Source organism: Pyrenophora tritici-repentis, chromosome 5, assembly GCF_003171515.1.
Source record: "Pyrenophora tritici-repentis strain M4 chromosome 5, whole genome shotgun sequence".
NCBI classification, from domain to species: Eukaryota; Fungi; Ascomycota; class Dothideomycetes; order Pleosporales; family Pleosporaceae; genus Pyrenophora; species Pyrenophora tritici-repentis.
In genome coordinates this window covers 3,100,309-3,120,011 of record NC_089394.1, presented here as the reverse complement: position 1 = coordinate 3,120,011, position 19,703 = coordinate 3,100,309, and the positions used below count along the sequence as shown (strand labels likewise).

Below are 19,703 nucleotides of genomic sequence, written 5' to 3'. Positions count from 1 at the left end.
ATATCTCAGTGCCTGTTCCAATACTCCTTACATCTCTAGCATGATGTTTCACTGTTTGATAACGCCAAGTGCTATCTACTAAGGACTAACTAGTGAGAATTTTATAGCCAATCAGAGTCATGACAGTGACATCACGCTCAGACACAAAGTGGTTTTGGTCACGTCGGTAATTTTCGAAGTTCTTGTAAGGGGCTACGCTCAGGGAGCAATCGCACAGGTATACTGGAGTTGTATTCGATGGGGAAGAGAATTACAAGCTATCTCGTGCTAAAGATTATTCGGAGAGCGGCTCGGAACAACCTTCTGCCTATGGACTGTGCGGATGGTCTAAGCGTCGTTCGGACCGAGATATCATCGAGGATTCACCAACTAGGCTCTAGCCCATCACAGTTCTCTAGCAGAGCCTCATTAGTCTCGATAATAAGATAGATTATCAAGATGGACCTCTAAAACTTAAGCTGATGCTAAATTCTTCGTCCTAGACGAAGCGGATATCAGAGCTCCTGAGTTAGTCGGGGAAGGCGACGCGCCAAGCTTGCTGAGCTGGCTTGTGATGTGGGTCGGAAGCTGAGATCCATGCCAAGGCCTTGGCTAATAAACATAAAGAGCCGTCTTCCTGCTCATCGACGACCTGACATACTTCCCGACTCCACACATTTCATCTCAAGATGGCCGCTAGCCACCCTGAAGATGCACCCTCCTTGCCATACCATGAGCCTGGGATAGTGACCATTCTTATCCAGACTTCATTTCTGCTGCTGCTTAACGTCATTAATGCCGCACTTGATCGACTTCTTTACTGCGGTCTTTTAGGACAGGTTTTAGTCGGCATTGCCTGGGGTACGCCTGGTGCAAAATGGCTGTCTACTAATATGGAAGAAACGATTGTGCAATTGGGATATCTTGGCCTAATACTGCTTGTTTATGAAGGTTAGTATACCACTATTTTTCGTCGTTAATCGTTCATAGTCTGTTTTATGACGTATGTGGGACGTAGATGACGTCCTAAGTAAAATCGCACATTCATCAGAGTCGAAGGAGATATCCTTAATACTAACACTATAAACAGGAGGCTTACACCAGACTCCGCAACAATCAATCGGATCGGCATGATTGATTCCTATCTAGGTTAAAGGCTGCCTAATGAAGTAATTCTTTAACCTATATAGGAATCAATCATGTCAATCGATTGATTGTTGCGGAGTCTGGCTTACACACTTCATTCCAATCTCTGCGAGCCAATCTGCTCCTCTCTTCTGGTGTCGCCTTTACAGGAATCGCTATTCCTGTGGGGCTTTCATACACTCTCCAAGGGTTACTCAATGCCACGCCAGTGCAGGCATTTGCTGCAGGAGCTGCGCTATGCTCAACGAGTCTTGGTACTACCTTCACGGTACTTGGATCGAGTGGTCTATCATCCTCCCGACTAGGTGTTGTCTTAACAAGTGCAGCCATGATGGACGACGTCGTGGGACTGGTCATGGTCCAGGTAATCTCCAACCTTGGAGGCGAAAGTTTCAATTGGGTTGTCATTGGACGACCAATTCTTGTCTCTATTGCATTTGCTATTTTTGTACCTGTGTTATGTCTCCTCGCTCTAAAGCCGACTACATTACTTCTTAATCGCTATCGAGAAGCTCATCCTATGGCTTGGTTCGATAACTTTTTGTGTAAAGCTCAAACAGCTTTCGTACTCCACACTGCACTCTTAGTTGGCCTAGTCGCCGGTGCGACATACGCTGGGACGTCGAATCTCTTCGCTGCCTACATCGCTGGAGCTACCATTAGTTGGTGGGATTCCGAACTGCCCCATCCCAACATTGACAGGACCATCTCCAGTGGGCCAGTCGTACATCGCAAGAAGAAAACCCCGCCTGCTGGAACTTCCGAGATTTCGTCAAATAAACCGTCTGGCTCCGGCGACATGCAAAACAGGCGTGCTACATCTAGCACTGAAACTACAGTAGAAGCCAGCGATGCTTCGAGGACATCCAATGAGGACCAAGACACGTCTGGACGCGCCATCTACCAACGATACTATCACCACGCTGTCGCAAAGATCTTACAACCGCTGTTCTTTGCATCTGTTGGCTTCTCTATCCCGATTACCCGCATGTTCAGAGGAGCTATTGTATGGAAAGGCATAGTATACACTATGCTAATGGTCCTTGCAAAACTTGTTTGCGGGCTCTGGCTCGTCAGATTTTCAATCGGCTCCGGCAACGGTAAGCTCAACCGTGTGATGAAGAGTTTGAAGCTGCCTTCTATTCCACATTTTTGGGGCCATAGCAGTCCGGGACCAGCTCAAACACGCCCGGGCAACTCGACAGAGATGTCCTCTTCGAATACGTCGAATCACGAAACGCGTAGTTGTCCTAACCCGCCAAAACCTTTTTCTCTTCACCCTCCGCTTATTCTTGCACTTGCGATGTGCGCTCGAGGAGAGATAGGTTTTCTAATTTCTGGTGTGGCCGAGTCTAACGGAATATTTCTTTCGGCAAATGACGCTTCACCAGACTCATCGGATATTTTCCTGGTGGTAACATGGGCCATTGTTCTATGTACTATTATCGGTCCACTAGGCGTTGGTCTATCGGTCCGAAGGGTAAAAACTCTTCAGAAGAGGAGGGATATACAGCAAGAAGGCACTGGAAAAGATGTACTTGGCGTTTGGGGTGTAGAGTAAGGATTGATAGGACATAGGTTAATTTCATTCAGTAGCTATATATGCGACTCGGCGCATGTGCACTTGCAGGCCAACGGACCAACGCTATGCTTGATTAGCTCGTTAGGGGACCTCGTCGCCGCCTCCCGTGTGGCGCAAACTGGGCTGCAACTGCACAGGAGGGCAACCCGATTTCGCTGAGCTCTTTAAGGTCAGTCGTCCTAGCATCGAAGTTCATGGTTGCTCATAGCTATGGCAAATAAGCTGTATTTATCAGCTAGAATCGATTCTATTAAACACAAAACCCGCGTCAAACTCTCCTATTATGCAGCATGGGCGCCTCGGGAGCTCTCCATGATGACGCAACCTGACTTTCAACCTGGACTTCACTCTGTCTATCACTCTGTCTCGCCACCTTAGCCTGAGGCTCTCCTCCAGCTGTACCCTTACGCTTTCTTCTACGTTTCCTGGTAGATCTAGCTGCGGTGGCCGCCGCCTGCTCAGCACGCTTCGCTCGCGCTACTTCCAGTTCGTTCCAACCTATAACCGCTCCCTCACCCTTTTCCACCCTCCTTCCAAGCATATGTTCTTTGGCTGATCGTCGAACCTTGGACTCGTCGTTGATCTTCATCAGGAACTGGATCTGGTCCCGCTGAAGGATACCCTTAGAGAATGCCAAATGAGCAGCTTTAGACATCTTCTGGATATTCTTTTCGAGACTAGCTACGGTCGTCTGTTCAAGACATTAGGTGGCTTGCTTAATTATGATATTCTGTAGCGATGCTATCCCCTGCGTTGTTACTGGTGTCATAGGTGTTAGAGGTGATTGAACAGTGTCTTGAGAGTTTGACTCGACCTCTGCCTCGTTCGTGTCGATAAGAGTCAGTTCTGGAGGAGGCTTCGGCATGCTTCGAAGCACTCTGTCCGGGTTGAACGGAAACAATCTATACGCAGAGAACCCAGATCTGATGTTCCTCTGCGTGAAGGCCTTGCTTCTAGCACGGCTATAAAGTGAGGTGAAATGCTCTTTACCTATCGCATTAACACCGCCTTACTCTAGGCGCTCAACCTCATCGCGATAGGCTGTCTTAAGAGGAGCAAACACGGCAACATCGCAAGGCTAGAGCTTGTGAGAGGTATAGGATGGGAGGCGATATAAAATGATGTTGTTTCCAAGGCAAAACTCAAGAACCTCCAGGGTTTCGTGGGTCCCGAGGCCATCACAGATCAATGCCCGAGGCCTACCGTTGGCTCGGTCCTTAGTTTCTAGATTAAAGATGCGCTTAAGCTATTCTAGGCTGATGTGCGAATCAGTATATCCAGATTTAGAGCACGCATACTGCCATCCTGAGGTTGGAAAAATAGTCTAGTTACTCCGATGGGTAGTGGCGGGCCAAATGATTATAGGATTCAGATACCTACCGTCTCCACTAATGCATTCAATGGCGGTCACAGTCGTACGCTTGACTCGTGCACCTCTATGCTTTCGCTTATTATCCTTACCAACAAGGACTTTAACAGAGTCTAGCATAGATAGCATAACTCCTGTCTCGTCCATATTATAGACATTCCCTGCCAGAATCGCTGGATCCCGTAAGACTGCGCCGATCACCTCAAACCAGTGTACACTCTTCGGATATATGTTCTTTTCGTGCCGGTTCTAGTCTAGCGCTCCAACCATCCTCGCCTAGAGTACTAGGTGACGCTCCCTAAAAGCTTTCGTCCAGTTAATGTGCGGCGGCTTTAGGGGTCGATCGGACTGAGGTCGCTGCAGCGTGAGGCGGTGAGCTAGGGAGGGTATAAACTTAATGCGGATAGGATAGCCAAAGTTTGACATCTGCAGGATGAAATTAACGAGTGCTTCCTCCTCCCACGGAGTAAGGTACTGCTGGTCTTGGGCCTTTTGCTCTAGCGATCGTCCGCCGTGAGAACGACGATGGAGTGTCGCGTGAGACCCTCCCCTGTGATCTGCGAGAGCGCGGAAAGAAAAGGGCACACCTGGAGGAACCCCTTCCGCTAATGCACGGCTTGCCTCGTCCATGCCTATCAAAGTGCCGTGGTGGGTGGTAGTGGTGGTGATAGATGGACGAGCAAGGCAGCAATCCTCAGACAGGCAGGCCGCTGCCGCGCGACAAGCCACAGTTATTTTTAGAGTCTTGCCCCAAATGGGTCTAGTCGGTGGCTCAATACCGATTGCATAACTTCGTTCTCGGATCATAAAATACGATTAGTCTGTCCCACTACAGCAAGGGCACGGAGAAACTCTCGGAACAGGGCTATAAAGCTGCTGATCGCGATGGGGCTCTGAGGATACGATCCTTATCACTATAACTTCCTTTTGTGCCTTCCGAAATATTGGTTGATTCTCTCAGGACTTGAGAATCAGGGTAGGAAAGAAGCCAGAGCTTGAAGAGCGCCAACAAAATGATCGACAGCATCAACAACATCGCAGGGATTTTGGCCACAAGTTGGCATAAGAATAAACGAATGCTATAAAACTGGCCACTGTCTGCTTAGAAAGATGCTCTTACGATAGTAAGATATTTTCAGCTCTTCTTGCAAAAGTGTCTCACAACCCTGTGTGTCTCGCTTCGCAGTGGGAGACGTTACTTACCTACTCACCTACTCACCTAACTTACCCACACCAAACCAACCTCCTCACGACCTCCGCTTCTTCAACAAACTCCGCTTCTTCGGCTCCTCCTCTTCTTCCTCAACATCAATCGTGCTCATACTCCACTTGCTAACAAGCTGCGGCCTCGGCGGCTGCTCAACACGACGATTAGGTCCGCTCTGTGCTACATAGCCAGAAGAAGAAGAAGAAGAAGAAGAAGAAGAAGAAGAAGAAGAAGAAGAAGAAGAAGAAGAAGAAGAAGAAGAAGAAGAAGAAGAAGAAGAAGAAGAAGAAGAAGAAGAAGAAGAAGAAGAAGAAGATGTAGGCAGCGGTCTAGTATCCACATACATGGCCGCCTGCGCGCGCCACGAAGCAGGGTCAGCAGGAACGACATGATCCTTCTCACCGCGTGCGTCGTATGCCTCGTCAGTAAAGTCAAAGCTTGAACCTAGGGCGTGGCGTGTGGCTTCTTTTACCTCTGAGATATGTTGTCGTCGCTCTTTGCTCACGGAGAGTAGTTGCTGGTATGCTGTTTTGGGGATTGATCGAGTGGGGAGGTTGGGCTGGGTGAAGTGTGTGTTTAGGCTGGCTTTTTCGTGCGCCTTAGTTAGAGTGCGGTGTTCGTCGCTGGGGAGGCCGCATGAGGTGGAGGAGGTGGGGTAGTATGCTGTTGGCATCTTGGGGTCTGGGGAGGGGGGGGGGGGTCAGTTTGAGTGAGTGGAAAGGGGGTGGGGATGTGATACTGAATGAAGATGTTGTTGATATTGGATGAGATGAGGGTTATAAGGGGGGTGGGAGGGGTGGGAGGGGTGGTGTAGTGAGTGTACAGTGTAGTGAGTGTACAGTGTAGTGAGTGTACAGTGTAGTGAGTGTACAGTGTAGTGAGTGTACAGTGTAGTGAGTGTACAGTGTAGTGTAGGGCTGGAATGTTTCATTGAGGAGTATGTAGTGTTGAGTTGTTTGTGTGGATGGGGTGGTTTGAACAGTGTAGTTCATGATAATGCTTTCTATGAATGAATGGATAGATGATTAAGAGGACAGTGTATGATACTATACTATGCAAACAAAGACTAAGCTCACGATGTATTCCCGTCGAGCTATGCATGATGATGATGATGGAGAAATGCCCATACTACCCAAACTTTCCATTATTTTCATCCTGTCGGTTTAGTGTTTCTTACCTCCCATCCCAAACACCTTTTTCAAAGATGTGCGAAACCCAGACCTCTCCCTCACACCTTTCCTTTCCCTTTCCCCTTCCACCACCATCACTATCTCCTCCTCCGTCTTCCCAGCCGACGTAGGATAACACCCAAAATCCCCCTCCCCAATAACCGCCAACATCCCTTTTACCTCGGGCCCCAACTCCAAATCCCACTCCCACTCCCCCTCCTCCCCCTTTTCTTCTTCTTCCTCTTCTTCTGCACCAGCATGCACTTCACCCACACCAATACTCATCTGCTCGCTCCGCTCACTCCGCTCATCAGCATAAAAGTCCAAATCCTCGGGCAGGATATCGCTCAGACGAGTAGAAAAGCGTTGTGGTGTAGCCATGCCATCGATGACTGTTGGGTCAGTTGACCAGTTTGAATAACTCAAAGTGCGGTAGTAGGAGGAGGGCTGTGAGGCTAGACTGGGGCTGGGGGTGGAGGTGCGTGAGGGTAGGATGGGTGAGTCGGTTTGGAAGATTGGGGATGTAGGGCTGGGACTGGGACTGGGGCTAGGGCTGAGGAGAAAAGTTTGCTGGGCTGGTGATGTGACGGTGGTGGTGGTGGTGGTGGTGGTGTTTTTGATGCTGCGGAGTGTGTGTTGCGAGTGACGACGATGACGATGACGATGCTGTGGAGTTGGGATTGGGAAGGTGGGGGAGTCGATTGTTATTCTCATATTGGAGGCTCTTCGTGGCATTCTTGCGATACGAGATTTACTAGATGATGACTATTCTGTGGGCGTTTTTTGGATATTGTTGAGAATATCTGGGTTCAGTCCAGGTAGAAGGTGCTTGGGGATCACATGATGTGCTGGTGTGGCAGGCACTGCCCGGTGGGCAATAGCACCCACCACAATAGAGTGAGACCTTGACACATAACACGATAGTCAATACAATACGTTGTAGCCACCCCGCCTTGTCCCTCCTCCCACTCGGTTATCCATAGTAGTCATACTACTAGAGGGACCTTGTTCCAATAGATATCTTTTTTTTAAACTACCTGTAAAGGGAGTGCAAAAGTTGCTAATATGAGTGGCTGCTGGATAATGAAAGCTCGGTTCATTCATACTTGTTTGCGTTCGTTTCAATTTGCAGTTCGACAAAGCAGATTTTAGATGGAACAAGAGCATTGTTGCGCATCCTTCTTCCAACACGAACAAAGCGGGTGAAAGCTGCCTAAGCTGATTATGGATAACAAACAAAGAAGAAGTCGATATTATATCAAAGAAAGCTAGGAGAGTACGAGACACAAAAAGGCTGATAAGTGGTGCGTACATATAACATATGGACCTTTTGGAGTCCCTTGTCACGTTTTAATAGACCTGCGCCTGGAAAAGAGGCGCAGTGAATAACATGCAAGCTCATGTACAAAGAAATGAAGTAAAAATTTAACAGGTGAACTTGTTTCAGAGTATATCCATCTGAACATGTGCTCGAGAATGAGCATTTACTGATGGGTAGTACGAAATAAGCCCCAAAAGTAACGTCTTCTTTTTGCCTTTAGTTATTATCGTTGCGTCTCGAAAGGGCATCAGTAACCCATGCAAAAACATCCCAGTAAATCCCCAGACGTATCAGTCTATACTAAACCGCGTAGAAACAGACCTAGCCCTCGACCTCACCTTCCTCACAATATCCCCCCCACTCCTCACCACATCCGCCCCTCTCTGCACCAAGCCCCCCAGACTACTTTTAACACGCGAGCTACTCGACCGGCTAAGCGTTGATAACCGTCTCGACAAACTCGTGACTTCCTGTCCCTCTTGTGAAGCAGCAAACTCTTCAAACCACTCGTCGTTGTAAAACTCGCGGAATCCGTCGATGATGGCCTGTCTGCCGTCTAGCGGAAGGTTGTTGAGCATGGCGGTATGTCGAGCTTCTTCTTCATCGTGCTTGAGCTCAAACGGCTGGAGCTTATCGTTCCAAACTACGTCTGAAGAGAGGGGTTCGTTGTGGATGACTCTGGTAAGCGCGGCGTTTAACCGTATGTCACGCAAGACATAGGAGCAAGATTCTCGGCTACACGGGCGAGGAAGCCGAAGGGGCTCCACGAGCGATATATTTTCCGTGTGATGAGATTTGCCATGGGAGGAAATCTCTGTAAAGGATGTGAGGACTTTTTTGACCGGTGGCACAGATGCATACCCACGATGTGGGCTTTTCTGCTCTACGGTAATGGTATGCGAGCCTGCTGGTGCGCGAGACAATGCATGTAGTGAGGGTAGTGACGTCGGGAGAGGCCTGCTCGAAACCCAGTCGGGAACAGCTTTCGGCGGCCAATCAGGGCTAGTCGGCTTGTACTGCTCGCTAGAGCGAAAAGCAGCGCGTAGATCCCCGACGCGCGGAATGCGTGGAATCTCGCACGCCTCGAGTTGCGCAATCTCGTGGATTCGTCGCGAGGAGCTGTAAATGGACTCGCAAGACCGAGGGAGTGACGACGACGGGTTGGTAACAAGCATGGCTTGTGTAGAGCGGTGTAAGTAAAGTTGGTTTCAACAGAAAAAAGACGCAAGGAAGACTAAAGCGGCGTGTGTCTTTGCAGCCAAGCGGAGCATCGTGGAGTCGTGTGTTGGCAAAAACCACTTCGCTCGCACAATGTAAGTGACCGCAGGGTGAATGTAATGTTCAAGTACTCAAGGTGGGCAGGCTGGAGAATGCACGATGATGGATCGTTCCAGATTTTGACCGCGCACTAGGCCGAACTAACGACAACAAGGTTCTGCCTCTAGTTTGGGTGGTGTGAGTGAGCATGACCGAAAAAGAAGTATAGGGCAAGGAACTTATATCAGACGTGCGCAGAATAAAGGTTGGACATGAGAGCGTGTTGTGTCGCATGAGCAGGTACATGAACTATCAATCGCGAGCCACCCGAACCCAGATGTCCTGGCTCACGGGGCGCTTGCCCTTGTCTTTCGCATTTGCTGTTCCTTGGACAATCTCCTACTGAGAATGTATGGAACCCGAGTGAAGACGCAGCTCCACTGCAAGAACATCCGAATCTGGCCGTCCTCTAATATTGACATCCTCATGTGTTGGTTGGGAACAGGTGAGGTTGCCTCTCGGAATGGGTCCCCGACTAGCTTCGCGGTGCGAATAGCGTCCATGCGGCATGTGATGTGGGGAATTTTCCATTGAGACGAGTTCCAGACTGCGCTTCCCAGTCGCGTGCTGATTTTCATGAGCTTCTGATCGGAGAGGTAGCATTTACTAACACACCAAAGCTCGTACAGAGGAGTAGTCTTCAGAGGGGGGACTTCTAGCAGCCGTGTTGTAAGCATGCTATCCAAAGTGTTTTCCACTGTAGCTACCATGCTGCGCTTTCCCAGCGTTTCACTCGAAGTACGACTCTCCAAACCCCAAGCCCTCCCAGTAACCTGCGCTTGACTTGCCGGTGAATCCCGAACAACAACGTGCGTACCGAGCTGAGTCTCACTCGAGTGGGTCTTGAACGACGCTGTAGTTGTAGTCAGCCGGAACAGGCACACTAGTAGTGTCAGTTTCATTCAATATGACAGGTCCTTGAAGTAACTCAAATCCACAAACACGTAGAAGTTAAGAAGTGTGACCTGAAGTTGTGCGGCGAAGAGTTGGGTAGGACTGACCACACAGAGTCGCTAATGAGGTCCAATATCGTGGCCTGGACGTGCGGTTCGGTTTGGGCTGTGATCTGGTAGGGCGACGTGACCCGTTTAGGTGTGTGGCTGCTATGTCATGGAGCGTCTGATTTCATCTTGCTTGGATGGTTGATGTCCACGTTTTGGGTCAGGATGTGTAGGGAGTTGTACATTGGCTGCAAGCTAGAATTGTTTCGATCAAGCAACTGCGGACAAGGAGACGAGGAAATATATTCATCCATTTCATAATAACATGTCTTGAACTGACTTGCGTGAAATGACCTGTCTCGGTGACAGACAAACGAGGCGAAACCTGCATGTGAAGCCGTCTATTCCACGCTATGCAAATATACGACATCAAAAGAAACACGACGCGGTGGAATAATCTAGACCAACAAAAACGCCTTATAGGAACGCCAAGTGCGTAAACGAATTTTAGGTAACCGAAGCGCCGTGCAGTTGGGCCGTAAGCTGCGGTAAGTTTTATAGAGGACGTTCAATTCGTGGCTTAACGCCGGCTCTTAAGTCCAGCCCTTGCTGCTGTGGATCGTCGCTCTGGTTTCGATTCGTCCTCGCTTTCGGAAGCTCCAGCGTCAAGATCCTCGCTCATGGGGTCTGACATGTCCTCGCCCTCATCATCGTCAGTCTCCTCTGCTTCGTCGTCGATCAAATCTTCATCAGAGCCTTCGCTGCCCTCGTCTGACACATCATCCATCTCCACGTTCAAGCCCATGTCTTCCGACGAGTTGTCATCATCCTCATCCACGTCCTGACGCAATCTCTTCTGGGGTGCAGTGGTACCATCGACCGACTCATCATCGGAGACGTAATCGTCCTGGCCCTCGACGTAGACCAGTGCTTCGTCGGCATCGTCGTTGGCGGCTTGGTTTCGTTTCCTCAGATCAAGCTGGGCTTGGAGCATGTCCAGACGACCCTTGAGTGACATGAGAGGCATTAGACCGCTCGAGCGTTCTTTCAAGACCTTGTTGAGTGCGGTGAGTTGCTTCACGATTTGCGGCTGAGACGCCAAATAGCCTCCATGTGCAGCACTACATGTACAGAATTAGTGTTTATCTCAGAAGCAACTGGTGGGGGAAGACTTACAGTGACCATTGCACCCAGGCCATCAACATGCCCGCCCGGCCTGGGCTTCGGTGTAGCCGCTCAGCCAGTCTTTGCAGTAGTGTGCCAACCAGCGGCGAGGGCAATCGCTCGACGGTAGCGTATACCGACTCGACATCTACAACCTGAAGACAAGAGTCCAGAAGCTCCTTGTCGTTTGTGCGCAGGGCTTGGGTTAACACAGTGCCGAGTGAATTCGCGTTGGGTGGTGCTAGTGGGCGGCTTTTCTGGGCAGCTACTGTGCGCTCGGGGTTGGCATCGAAGGCATCCTCGACGCTGATGACGCGGGACTCGTGAACGGGCTCAGGGCCTTCTGCGCGTAACCGGTCGCCAAAGGTAATGTCCTCTGACTCTGCGGCGTTGTCGTCGTCTGCGGCTCCGTTTGCAGCAGGTGCATCCTGCTCAGCACCTGCCTGTGTGGGTTGGTCGTCCTGGTCCTCTTCACTGTCGTACTCGCTTTCTTCCTCGGCGCTGCTGATTTCGATGACGTCGACATCGCCCGGGCCTGCCACAACAGCAGTGGCGTCGTCAACTCGCTCTGCACGCGCATTCTTGCGGCCATTTGTTGTTGCTACTGGCTTCGCAGAGCTACCATTGAGCATCGCCTTGAGACCGTGCGGGCGGGCAGTTGTGGGCGATTGCGCAAGCCGGGGTTTCTTCGCGGGCGGAGCGCGGTCGCGATTGCGCGGGGTTTGTACAGCAGCAGGCATTGTGCAAGTTCGTCTGCCGACTGTCTATATGGCTGCTTCTGGCGGGCGGGCGAGGCGATGATGGTTGCAGCCTGGAGCAATGCGCAAAGATGCAAGTGGTCGCAAAAAATTTGGAAAGAGCGAATTAGCCACCCCTGTATGCACGGGCCTTATCGACAGGGATGGGTGCTACCGCGGTGAAGCTGTCAAACTTGGCTGCAACGCGCCGACGGCGACTGCGCTCACCATCAAAGAGACGGGCACAATAGGCAGTGCTGACGTCTGCGCATCATCAACCACACCATCGCTGGCTGCACACGAATTTGCAGCCCTTGTGTGTGGCGGCGGAGAGAAGAGGCTGATGGTTCAGTGTTCGGCAAGGACACGTACCCGTCCAGGTTAGTGGCAGGTCAGGGGCTACTGCGAGGCTTGGCTCGGAGATGGAAGGGCCGGGCTACTTAACCCCAATGCCTCTCCTCTCGCGTCTGTCTTCGACGTTCTTGAAGTCCATTTTCCTGATCTGCCTCCAATCAATACGCGCCTGCTCCGGATCACCCAACCCAATCCCATCTCGCACCCCGCCACACCCAACCCTTACAACTGTCTTGCAACCTGATTACACGTCGGTTGCATTGCTCGCTTTTAATCTGGCCTTGTCGCTCCTACGCTGCACCGACAAGTCGGACATAATTAACATCGCACATCATCCGTCTGCCTGCATCCGCACCGCACTAGCGCTCACCGGCCGTCCGAGCACCCAGCCCGCCGTCACCATCCGTGCACACCCACTATCGTCAACGTTTGTGTTGTCGTTGCACGTCTCGACAACGGGCGCACAGCTGCACACGGCGCCTTTATTGGGTTTTCCTCTTTGCGCTTGGCTATCAACCACAACAAACGCGTCGGCCCTTGTCTTCTCCATACCGTCTGACTCATCATCTTCCGCCCAATTCCTGCGCACCTCGCCGCCGCCGCCACTGGTACGTAGTCACGTGCGTTTCAGCCTCCGCAGCATATATTCTCCTGCTGCCCCTCTTCCATCCCTCGCGTCAATCTCCCGACGCTAGCCTCACTTCCTCCGGCCCCACCTTCACCTCACTTTCCCTACAAGCCCCTCCTACTCGTGTCTGTCATCCGTACGCGTAGCATTTGCGCAGTCGCGTAGGCCCAAAATGGCAGTCGCTAACAACACTAGCTTGGCAACTCCCCAAAACACTGCACTTCCAAAGTCAGCCGCGCGCAAACCACCCGTCTTCTTTCATGGCCCTATGGCAGTAATGACATCACCTGCTGTCGATAAATCCTCCCTGGACCTCAAGGCGAGCGCTTTTGCGCCGGCAGACGCAATGGCAGTGGACACCGAAGCAAACGGGTGAGTCGCCCCTTCACCTCGCTTTGCACGCTAGAACGCGCTTGCGCCTTCTTTTACCTAGCGCCTTCTGCCTGTGGGTACTAATACAAGCCAGCGTTCACGATGTTCTCTTTGACGACCCAGAAGCAAACACCAACTTTGACGACGCCCTTGCGCAACCGAAACCAACGACAAACGGAAATCACTCAGATATGGACATGTCGGCGCCTGCAGCAGAGCCTGCCATCGAACCCACGACCAACGTTTCTGCCGGTATCGACGGAGTCGCACAGTTTCTGCCTGAAAACAATCAGGATAGCAACTCTCTGTTTGGCGACTCGGACCTCGGTACAACCGTGGCAAATGCTGTGGAGGCGCCTACCTCAGATGTACGTGATGAGCCACCGACTGCTGAAGAGCTGTCTGCGGTGATCCAGGCAACAAGTGCTAGTACGCAGGAGGTGCCCGAGACACAAATTGTGTCAAAAGAGGAGAATGCGCCCGCAGACTCCATGGACACAACAGCCGATGCATCCGAGGCAGCCAAGCCGACAGAGTCATCTGGAGCACCAACGAAGCCGATGAACGATCTGTCCATACAGACCAATGTCGACACCGCTGCTGCACCCTCCGCTTCTACCACGCAGTCACCGGCGATTGTAGATCGTGAGATGGAAGATGCTCCTTCTTCTGGCAAGGTTCGACCGCGCGAGGATGACGATGAGGACATGGACGGCCCGGAAGCGAAGCGCACAAAGACAGAAGAAGAGGCCGGTGCTCAAACAAACTTCAAGCTTCCAGAACTGCCGCCTGCTCATGGCGAGCCGAATGGAAACGGCGGTACGCCGGGCCCAGCCTCAGATTCAGCGCACGAAGCATCAGGCGTTCATAGGGCCGTCGATTGGGAGGCCTGGCCTACGACGCCGATGACTGAAGCGCAGAACAAGTTTTTGTTGGAACGCATACGCAACACGAAGAAGATCAAGGTTTCCTTGGCTTTCAAGGATCCTGTTGACCCTGTAGCACTCGGCATTCCGCAGTACCCGGAGATTGTGAAGCATCCAATGGACTTGTCAACTATGGAGAGCAAGTTGAAGGAAAAAAAGTACACATACGTAAGGGACTTTATGGCAGATCTTGATCAGATGATTACAAACAGCGAGCTATTCAACAACAAGCAGCATCCCGTCACGCAAGCTGGGTACAACCTGCGAGCGTATTTCCTAAAGGGAATGGGCAAGATGCCTCGCGGCGCCGCAGCTGAAGAGCCGGTAAAGCCAGCGAAGGCTAAGAAGCCGACAGTAAACACTGCACAAAAGGCTCGACGCGAATCACGCGTAGCTCCTCCACCTACCGTCAAGTCTCCGGCTGTTGCTACTCCTGCAGCGACGTCACCCCAGGCTGCGTGGCCTCTGCAACAAGATGGTACACCATTGATTCGCCGTGACTCTTCTACTACCGATGGTCGGCCCAAGCGGGAGATTCATAGGCCGTCAAAGGACTTGCCATATACAAACGCTAAGCCGAGGAGGAAGAAGTTCCAGCAAGAGCTCAAGTTCTGTGAGTCTGTGCTTACGGAGCTCATGAAGCCCAAGTACAGTGCTGTCACGTATCCCTTCATTACTCCCGTAGATCCCGTGGCACTCAACATTCCGTCGTATCTCAAGATCATCAAGAAGCCCATGGACTTTGGCACGATTGAGAAGAATCTCAAGAACGGTGTGTACCAGAGTGCCAAGGACTTCTACGCCGATGCCCAGCTTGTGTTCCAGAATTGCTACAAGTTCAACCCTGAGGGCGATGCCGTCAATCAGATGGGACACAAGCTCGAGGATCTCTTTGAGAGTCTGTGGAAGGAGAAGGCAGACTGGCTTGCCCAGCATGCACCAGCTCCCGAGCATTCACCCAGCGATCTCTACTCGGATGAGGACGACGAGGAGGACGACGATGAGGAGGAGATTGATCCTGCTCAGGCGCAGTTCCTTGCCATCCAGCAGCAGATTGCTCAACTGAATGCCACGGCTCAGCAGCTCTTGCAACAGCAGACAGGCAGCAAGCGTGCCTCGCCCAAGTTGCCTGGCAAAAAGAAGAAGGGAGCTGCGCCACCCGCGAAGAGGAAGAGCCTTCCTCTAGCGGTACCTCCTCCGGCCAAGCCGATGAAGAGTTCTGCAGTCAAGAAGGCCAAGGCTCCAGCTCCTTTGAGCTTCGCGCAGAAGCAAGAGATCTCAGAGGGCATAAGCACGCTGGGTGATCTTGATATGCGACGGGCCGTCCAGATTATCCGAAACGGATGTCCGCATCTCGCTAACGTGAACGATGACGAGATGGAGCTCGACATGGAAGACATCAATGATGATACGCTCCGCGAGTTGTTGAGGTTCATCAAGTCTCTACGTGGTCCTAAGGGTGCCGCTGTAGCCGACGAGGACTTTGAGCCACCGCGACAAGTGTCGAAGCAGACAGCTAGTCGGCCCAAGAAGAACAAGCCCATGGGCAAGAGCGAGCAAGAAGACAACATGCGCAAGATCCAGGAGAAGTTGCAGTCGTTCCAGGGCGGTGCATCGGGTTCAAGCCAATCTCCACCTGGTGAGTCGTCAGTGCGTGTACGGTCCCAACATTCACTAACCTGTGCAGTGCATGATGCATCCAGCGACGATGATGAGTCCAGTGGCTCGGAGAGCGAGGAAGAGTGATGTTCCTCGTCCCTCGTCGGCGCCCACTGCTATTCTCGCGTGACCCTTTTGGCTTGCAGTGCTCTTTTCCACTTAAGTCCGATGACATCCCTTCTCTTCGATACATGATTGAACTGGGCGTTATAGCTTCTCCACACTGCAGTCGGTGCTGATCGGGTATCGTTACCGGCGGCAACTGAGATCTGAGGCGTTCTGTTAGTGCATGCCCTTGCTTTGGCCCCAGAAGTCACTACCACCTGCACACTCACACAAGACCACTCGACTGTATAGTATTCTCTTGGTAACAGACGTCACCCTAGAGGTACCATGATCATGGGCGAATTGCCGACAATGGATTACGAGTGATGAGTTTTGGTCCTTTCAGGTCTTCCTGGTTGAGGGCATTAACAGCCCCCGGTAAGCGGTATTTGGCGTGGTGCGTTTAGCGAAAATGGGGGATATGCGGGTACTCTTTCTCTGTATGAATATGCTGCTCGAGTTGGTGGCCAGAATAAAATGCAGATAATAATCTCATGAGCGTGTGCTGGTATGAGTGATGTTGTACTGCGAGTGATGAGTAAGGTCTTGGCCGGCAGGGTATTCGAATGTCCATGTGACTCTGAAAGTGGACCACCTGACTGGTGGCCTTGGAAGCAAGCTGAAAGACGTGGAGGGGAGTTGCGATGGAAATGGGTTTTTTGGCATAACATTGTCGCCGTAGTTTCGAAATTTCAAGGGACCCAGGGATCCGGGACCAGTTGGGTGGAGTAGTAGTGTTTCGTCGGGGCATAGGGACAGACGGCCGTCAGTCGTTCGGGCAAGGGAGTACCGAGGGGGGCATGGCAGGAACGATGGCGGTGCGGAGACGTGCTTCGCAGTGAGACTGTCTACGATACTGTCAGTGAGTCGTACGATATGGGAAAGAGGGGTGTATTGTACGCTACGCTGCGCTCCGTGAGTCTCGTCCACGCTTCGTCCCTGAGTGCGACGGGGTCAGGATTGTGTGACGGGTGCATCAAAGCGAAGCCGTCGAGGAAGGAGCGATGGTCCAAAAAGAAAGCGGGAAAACGGGCTATACTGGGCAACAAGTTGCGATAGTAATAGTGTCGTCGAAATCATGGGCAAGCGTAGAGACTAAGCTGGGTCGGTAAATGCGCTGCTGCACTGGCAGAGGCGGAGGGGTGGGGAATCAGCGGCGGGCGACCGACTGAGGATGGCCGCACTGTGCCCAGGTGCTGGTGAGCGGCCGGCGCGCTAAGCTGTGCTTTCGCGAACTGCGATGCCTCGCCAAAACTTGGAGCCTCAAGACACGCCAAACAAGACGCGCCCCAACTGCCATCCATCCTACGTTAGAAACTCCCCTGCAAACCCAACAGTGCCGAATTGCCTTGTTATCGCCAGATAGGATTGAGTGTTTGCGACTGCCAAAATGACTACGGTGCCGGTCAGCGACGTAAAGAGCTCGCAAGACCGCTCGTCCCGAACCGCGGCGCATTCCCACATCAAAGGCTTGGGTCTGTCGAGTGATGGACGCGCCACTCCCTCAGCAGGTGGCTTTGTTGGCCAAGCTGCAGCTCGAGAGGTAACTTTTCGACCGCAAGCAACCCGTCTTCAGCATGTGTACTAACCAGCCCAGGCATGCGGTCTAGTCGTCGACCTCGTCAAAGCGAAGAAGATGTCAGGCCGAGCTGTATTGCTCGCAGGAGGACCGGGAACAGGAAAAACCGCATTGGCATTGGCCGTGAGCCAGGAGTTGGGCACAAAGGTGCCGTTTTGCCCGATTGTGGGAAGTGAGATTTACTCTGCAGAGGTCAAGAAGACTGAAGCACTCATGGAGAACTTTCGAAGAGCTATTGGTACGTCATGCTTGCTTGTATGTGTGAATATATACTAACTCCTAGCTAGGCCTACGCGTCAAGGAAACAAAGGAGGTCTACGAAGGCGAGGTGACAGAGCTCACGCCTGAAGAGGCTGAAAACCCGCTTGGAGGCTATGGCCGCACGATTTCCCACCTCCTCATCACGCTCAAATCTGCAAAGGGCACAAAGAAGCTGCGCCTCGACCCGTCCATATACGAGGCTATCCAAAAGGAACGCGTCCGCCTGGGCGATGTCATCTACATTGAAGCCAACACGGGCGCCGTCAAGCGCGTCGGCCGATCAGACGCATACGCAACCGAGTTCGACCTCGAAGCTGAGGAGTATGTGCCCATACCAAAGGGCGACGTGCACAAGAAGAAGGAGATTGTCCAAGACGTTACGCTGCACGACTTGGATGTTGCGAATGCGCGACCCCAGGGCGGTCAAGATATCATGAGCATGATGGGCCAGCTGATGAAGCCCAAGAAGACTGAGATCACGGAGAAACTACGGTTGGAAATCAACAAGGTGGTTAATAGGTATATCGACCAAGGAATCGCCGACCTAGTCCCTGGTGTGCTGTTTATTGATGAGGTAAGATGCTATAACACGAATGCGCAACAAGTCAACTAACATAGCCAGGTGCACATGCTCGACCTTGAAGCCTTTACATTCCTGAACCGCGCTCTTGAATCGCCTCTTTCGCCCCTTGTCATCCTCGCCTCGAATCGCGGCAACACGCACATTCGCGGCGGCACCAACCTTCCTCCCTCTGCACACGGCATCCCGACAGATTTGCTCGCGCGCCTCCTCATCATTCCAACCCACCCATACGGTCCTGCAGAAATCAAATCCATCATCACCACGCGCGTCACGACGGAAAAACTCCACATTTCCCCTGCAGCCAAAGACAAGGTTAGCGCGCTGGGAGAGAAGATCAGTCTGCGCTATGCGCTACAGTTGCTAGCACCTGCCAGTGTCTTGGCTGAGGTCAACGGACGCGAGAATAAGCAAATCGAAGTCGATGATGTAGAGGAGTGTCAGAACTTGTTCTTGGATGCGCGGAGGAGTGCACAGGCGCTTGGAGAGACGGACGGTTACATTTCGTAAGGTGTGCGGCAATTTGTTTGTACGATAGCCTGGCGTTTGGATGTAGAGGGTTCGTGGGCGTGGGCGTTTTCAAACCCATGGGAACGAGATTAGCTTATATCAAAAGTTCAGACGTAAACATGTATGGCGGGGCTTAACATCACGATAACAACCCGGGAGATGGTTTACTGTACTGATGAGGATTAAAGAGGTTCGGGACGCATTTTACGGATTTCTACACATGGGCGACCTCCGTTGCCACTGCTGGCTCCGATTGGTTCCGCAAGCCGCGGCTCACCCGGTCAGTTCCCGATTGCTGAAAGCCGTTTTTGCCTTCCACTCTCGACAAGCATCGGCATCACATCAGTAGTGACAGCAGCGCAAGCCTCACACACGCATAACTTACCTTTGAAAAGTACACACAACCACAAACCTTTTACTTCTTCTTCTTCTTCTTCTTCTTCTTCTTCTTCTTCAACAACCATGGCTTCCACACTGCGCACCCTCACTCGCCTACCGCGCCACCTCTCCCGTCGTCGTGCATTCAGCACTTGTCCACGCCTACTGCAACAATCGCCGTTCGGCTCCGGCCCAGCACCACCGCGTCTCCCCAAATCAGAACAAGAGATCTTTGAGAAACTTCAGCGGCAAAGCACCGGCGCGTTTAGCACACCAAGAGACACAGCCACAGCCACAGACGCAGACGCAGCGCCAGCGACAGAGCCAACAGAAAAGCCAAACCTACGCATGCACATCAATCAATCGCCCGACTCAGCAGCAGACGGGGTACAAGTGCGGTTCGAAAACGGCAAACAGAT

The 19,703-nt window shown here is 51.9% G+C and overlaps 6 protein-coding genes across 6 annotated transcripts; 3 read left to right on the top strand and 3 right to left on the bottom strand.

Annotated features, from left to right (window-relative positions):
• Positions 1-1,453: 1,453 nt before the first annotated feature.
• Positions 1,454-2,686, top strand: PtrM4_111760 (Na+-H+ exchanger family protein; the record flags this gene model as incomplete). Its single annotated transcript, XM_001935600.2, has 1 exon — positions 1,454-2,686. The coding sequence occupies one exon, from the start codon at positions 1,454-1,456 to the stop codon at positions 2,684-2,686; it is 1,233 nt and encodes a 410-aa protein (XP_001935635.2).
• Positions 2,687-2,975: 289 nt separating this feature from the next.
• On the bottom strand, positions 2,976-3,572 carry PtrM4_111750 (uncharacterized protein; the record flags this gene model as incomplete). The annotated part of the gene is made up of 2 exons (XM_066107936.1): positions 2,976-3,398; positions 3,468-3,572. 2 exons carry the CDS (start codon positions 3,570-3,572, stop codon positions 2,976-2,978), a joined length of 528 nt encoding a protein of 175 aa, XP_065962385.1.
• A 780-nt stretch (positions 3,573-4,352) lies between these two features.
• Positions 4,353-8,948, bottom strand: PtrM4_111740 (uncharacterized protein; the record flags this gene model as incomplete). The annotated part of the gene is made up of 3 exons (XM_001935602.2): positions 4,353-4,573; positions 6,755-6,844; positions 8,234-8,948. The coding sequence occupies 3 exons, from the start codon at positions 8,946-8,948 to the stop codon at positions 4,353-4,355; spliced, it is 1,026 nt and encodes a 341-aa protein (XP_001935637.2).
• A 1,663-nt stretch (positions 8,949-10,611) lies between these two features.
• On the bottom strand, positions 10,612-11,935 carry PtrM4_111730 (Utp12 multi-domain protein; the record flags this gene model as incomplete). Its single annotated transcript, XM_066107935.1, has 2 exons — positions 10,612-11,152; positions 11,208-11,935. The coding sequence occupies 2 exons, from the start codon at positions 11,933-11,935 to the stop codon at positions 10,612-10,614; spliced, it is 1,269 nt and encodes a 422-aa protein (XP_065962384.1).
• A 1,151-nt stretch (positions 11,936-13,086) lies between these two features.
• Positions 13,087-15,958, top strand: PtrM4_111720 (Transcription factor involved in chromatin remodeling, contains bromodomain protein; the record flags this gene model as incomplete). Its single annotated transcript, XM_066107934.1, has 4 exons — positions 13,087-13,286; positions 13,381-15,070; positions 15,239-15,851; positions 15,900-15,958. 4 exons carry the CDS (start codon positions 13,087-13,089, stop codon positions 15,956-15,958), a joined length of 2,562 nt encoding a protein of 853 aa, XP_065962383.1.
• A 1,408-nt stretch (positions 15,959-17,366) lies between these two features.
• PtrM4_111710 (TIP49, DNA helicase TIP49, TBP-interacting protein) lies at positions 17,367-18,906 on the top strand (the record flags this gene model as incomplete). Its single annotated transcript, XM_001935605.2, has 4 exons — positions 17,367-17,519; positions 17,574-17,793; positions 17,843-18,390; positions 18,439-18,906. 4 exons carry the CDS (start codon positions 17,367-17,369, stop codon positions 18,904-18,906), a joined length of 1,389 nt encoding a protein of 462 aa, XP_001935640.1.
• Between the last annotated feature and the right edge of the window lie 797 nt (positions 18,907-19,703).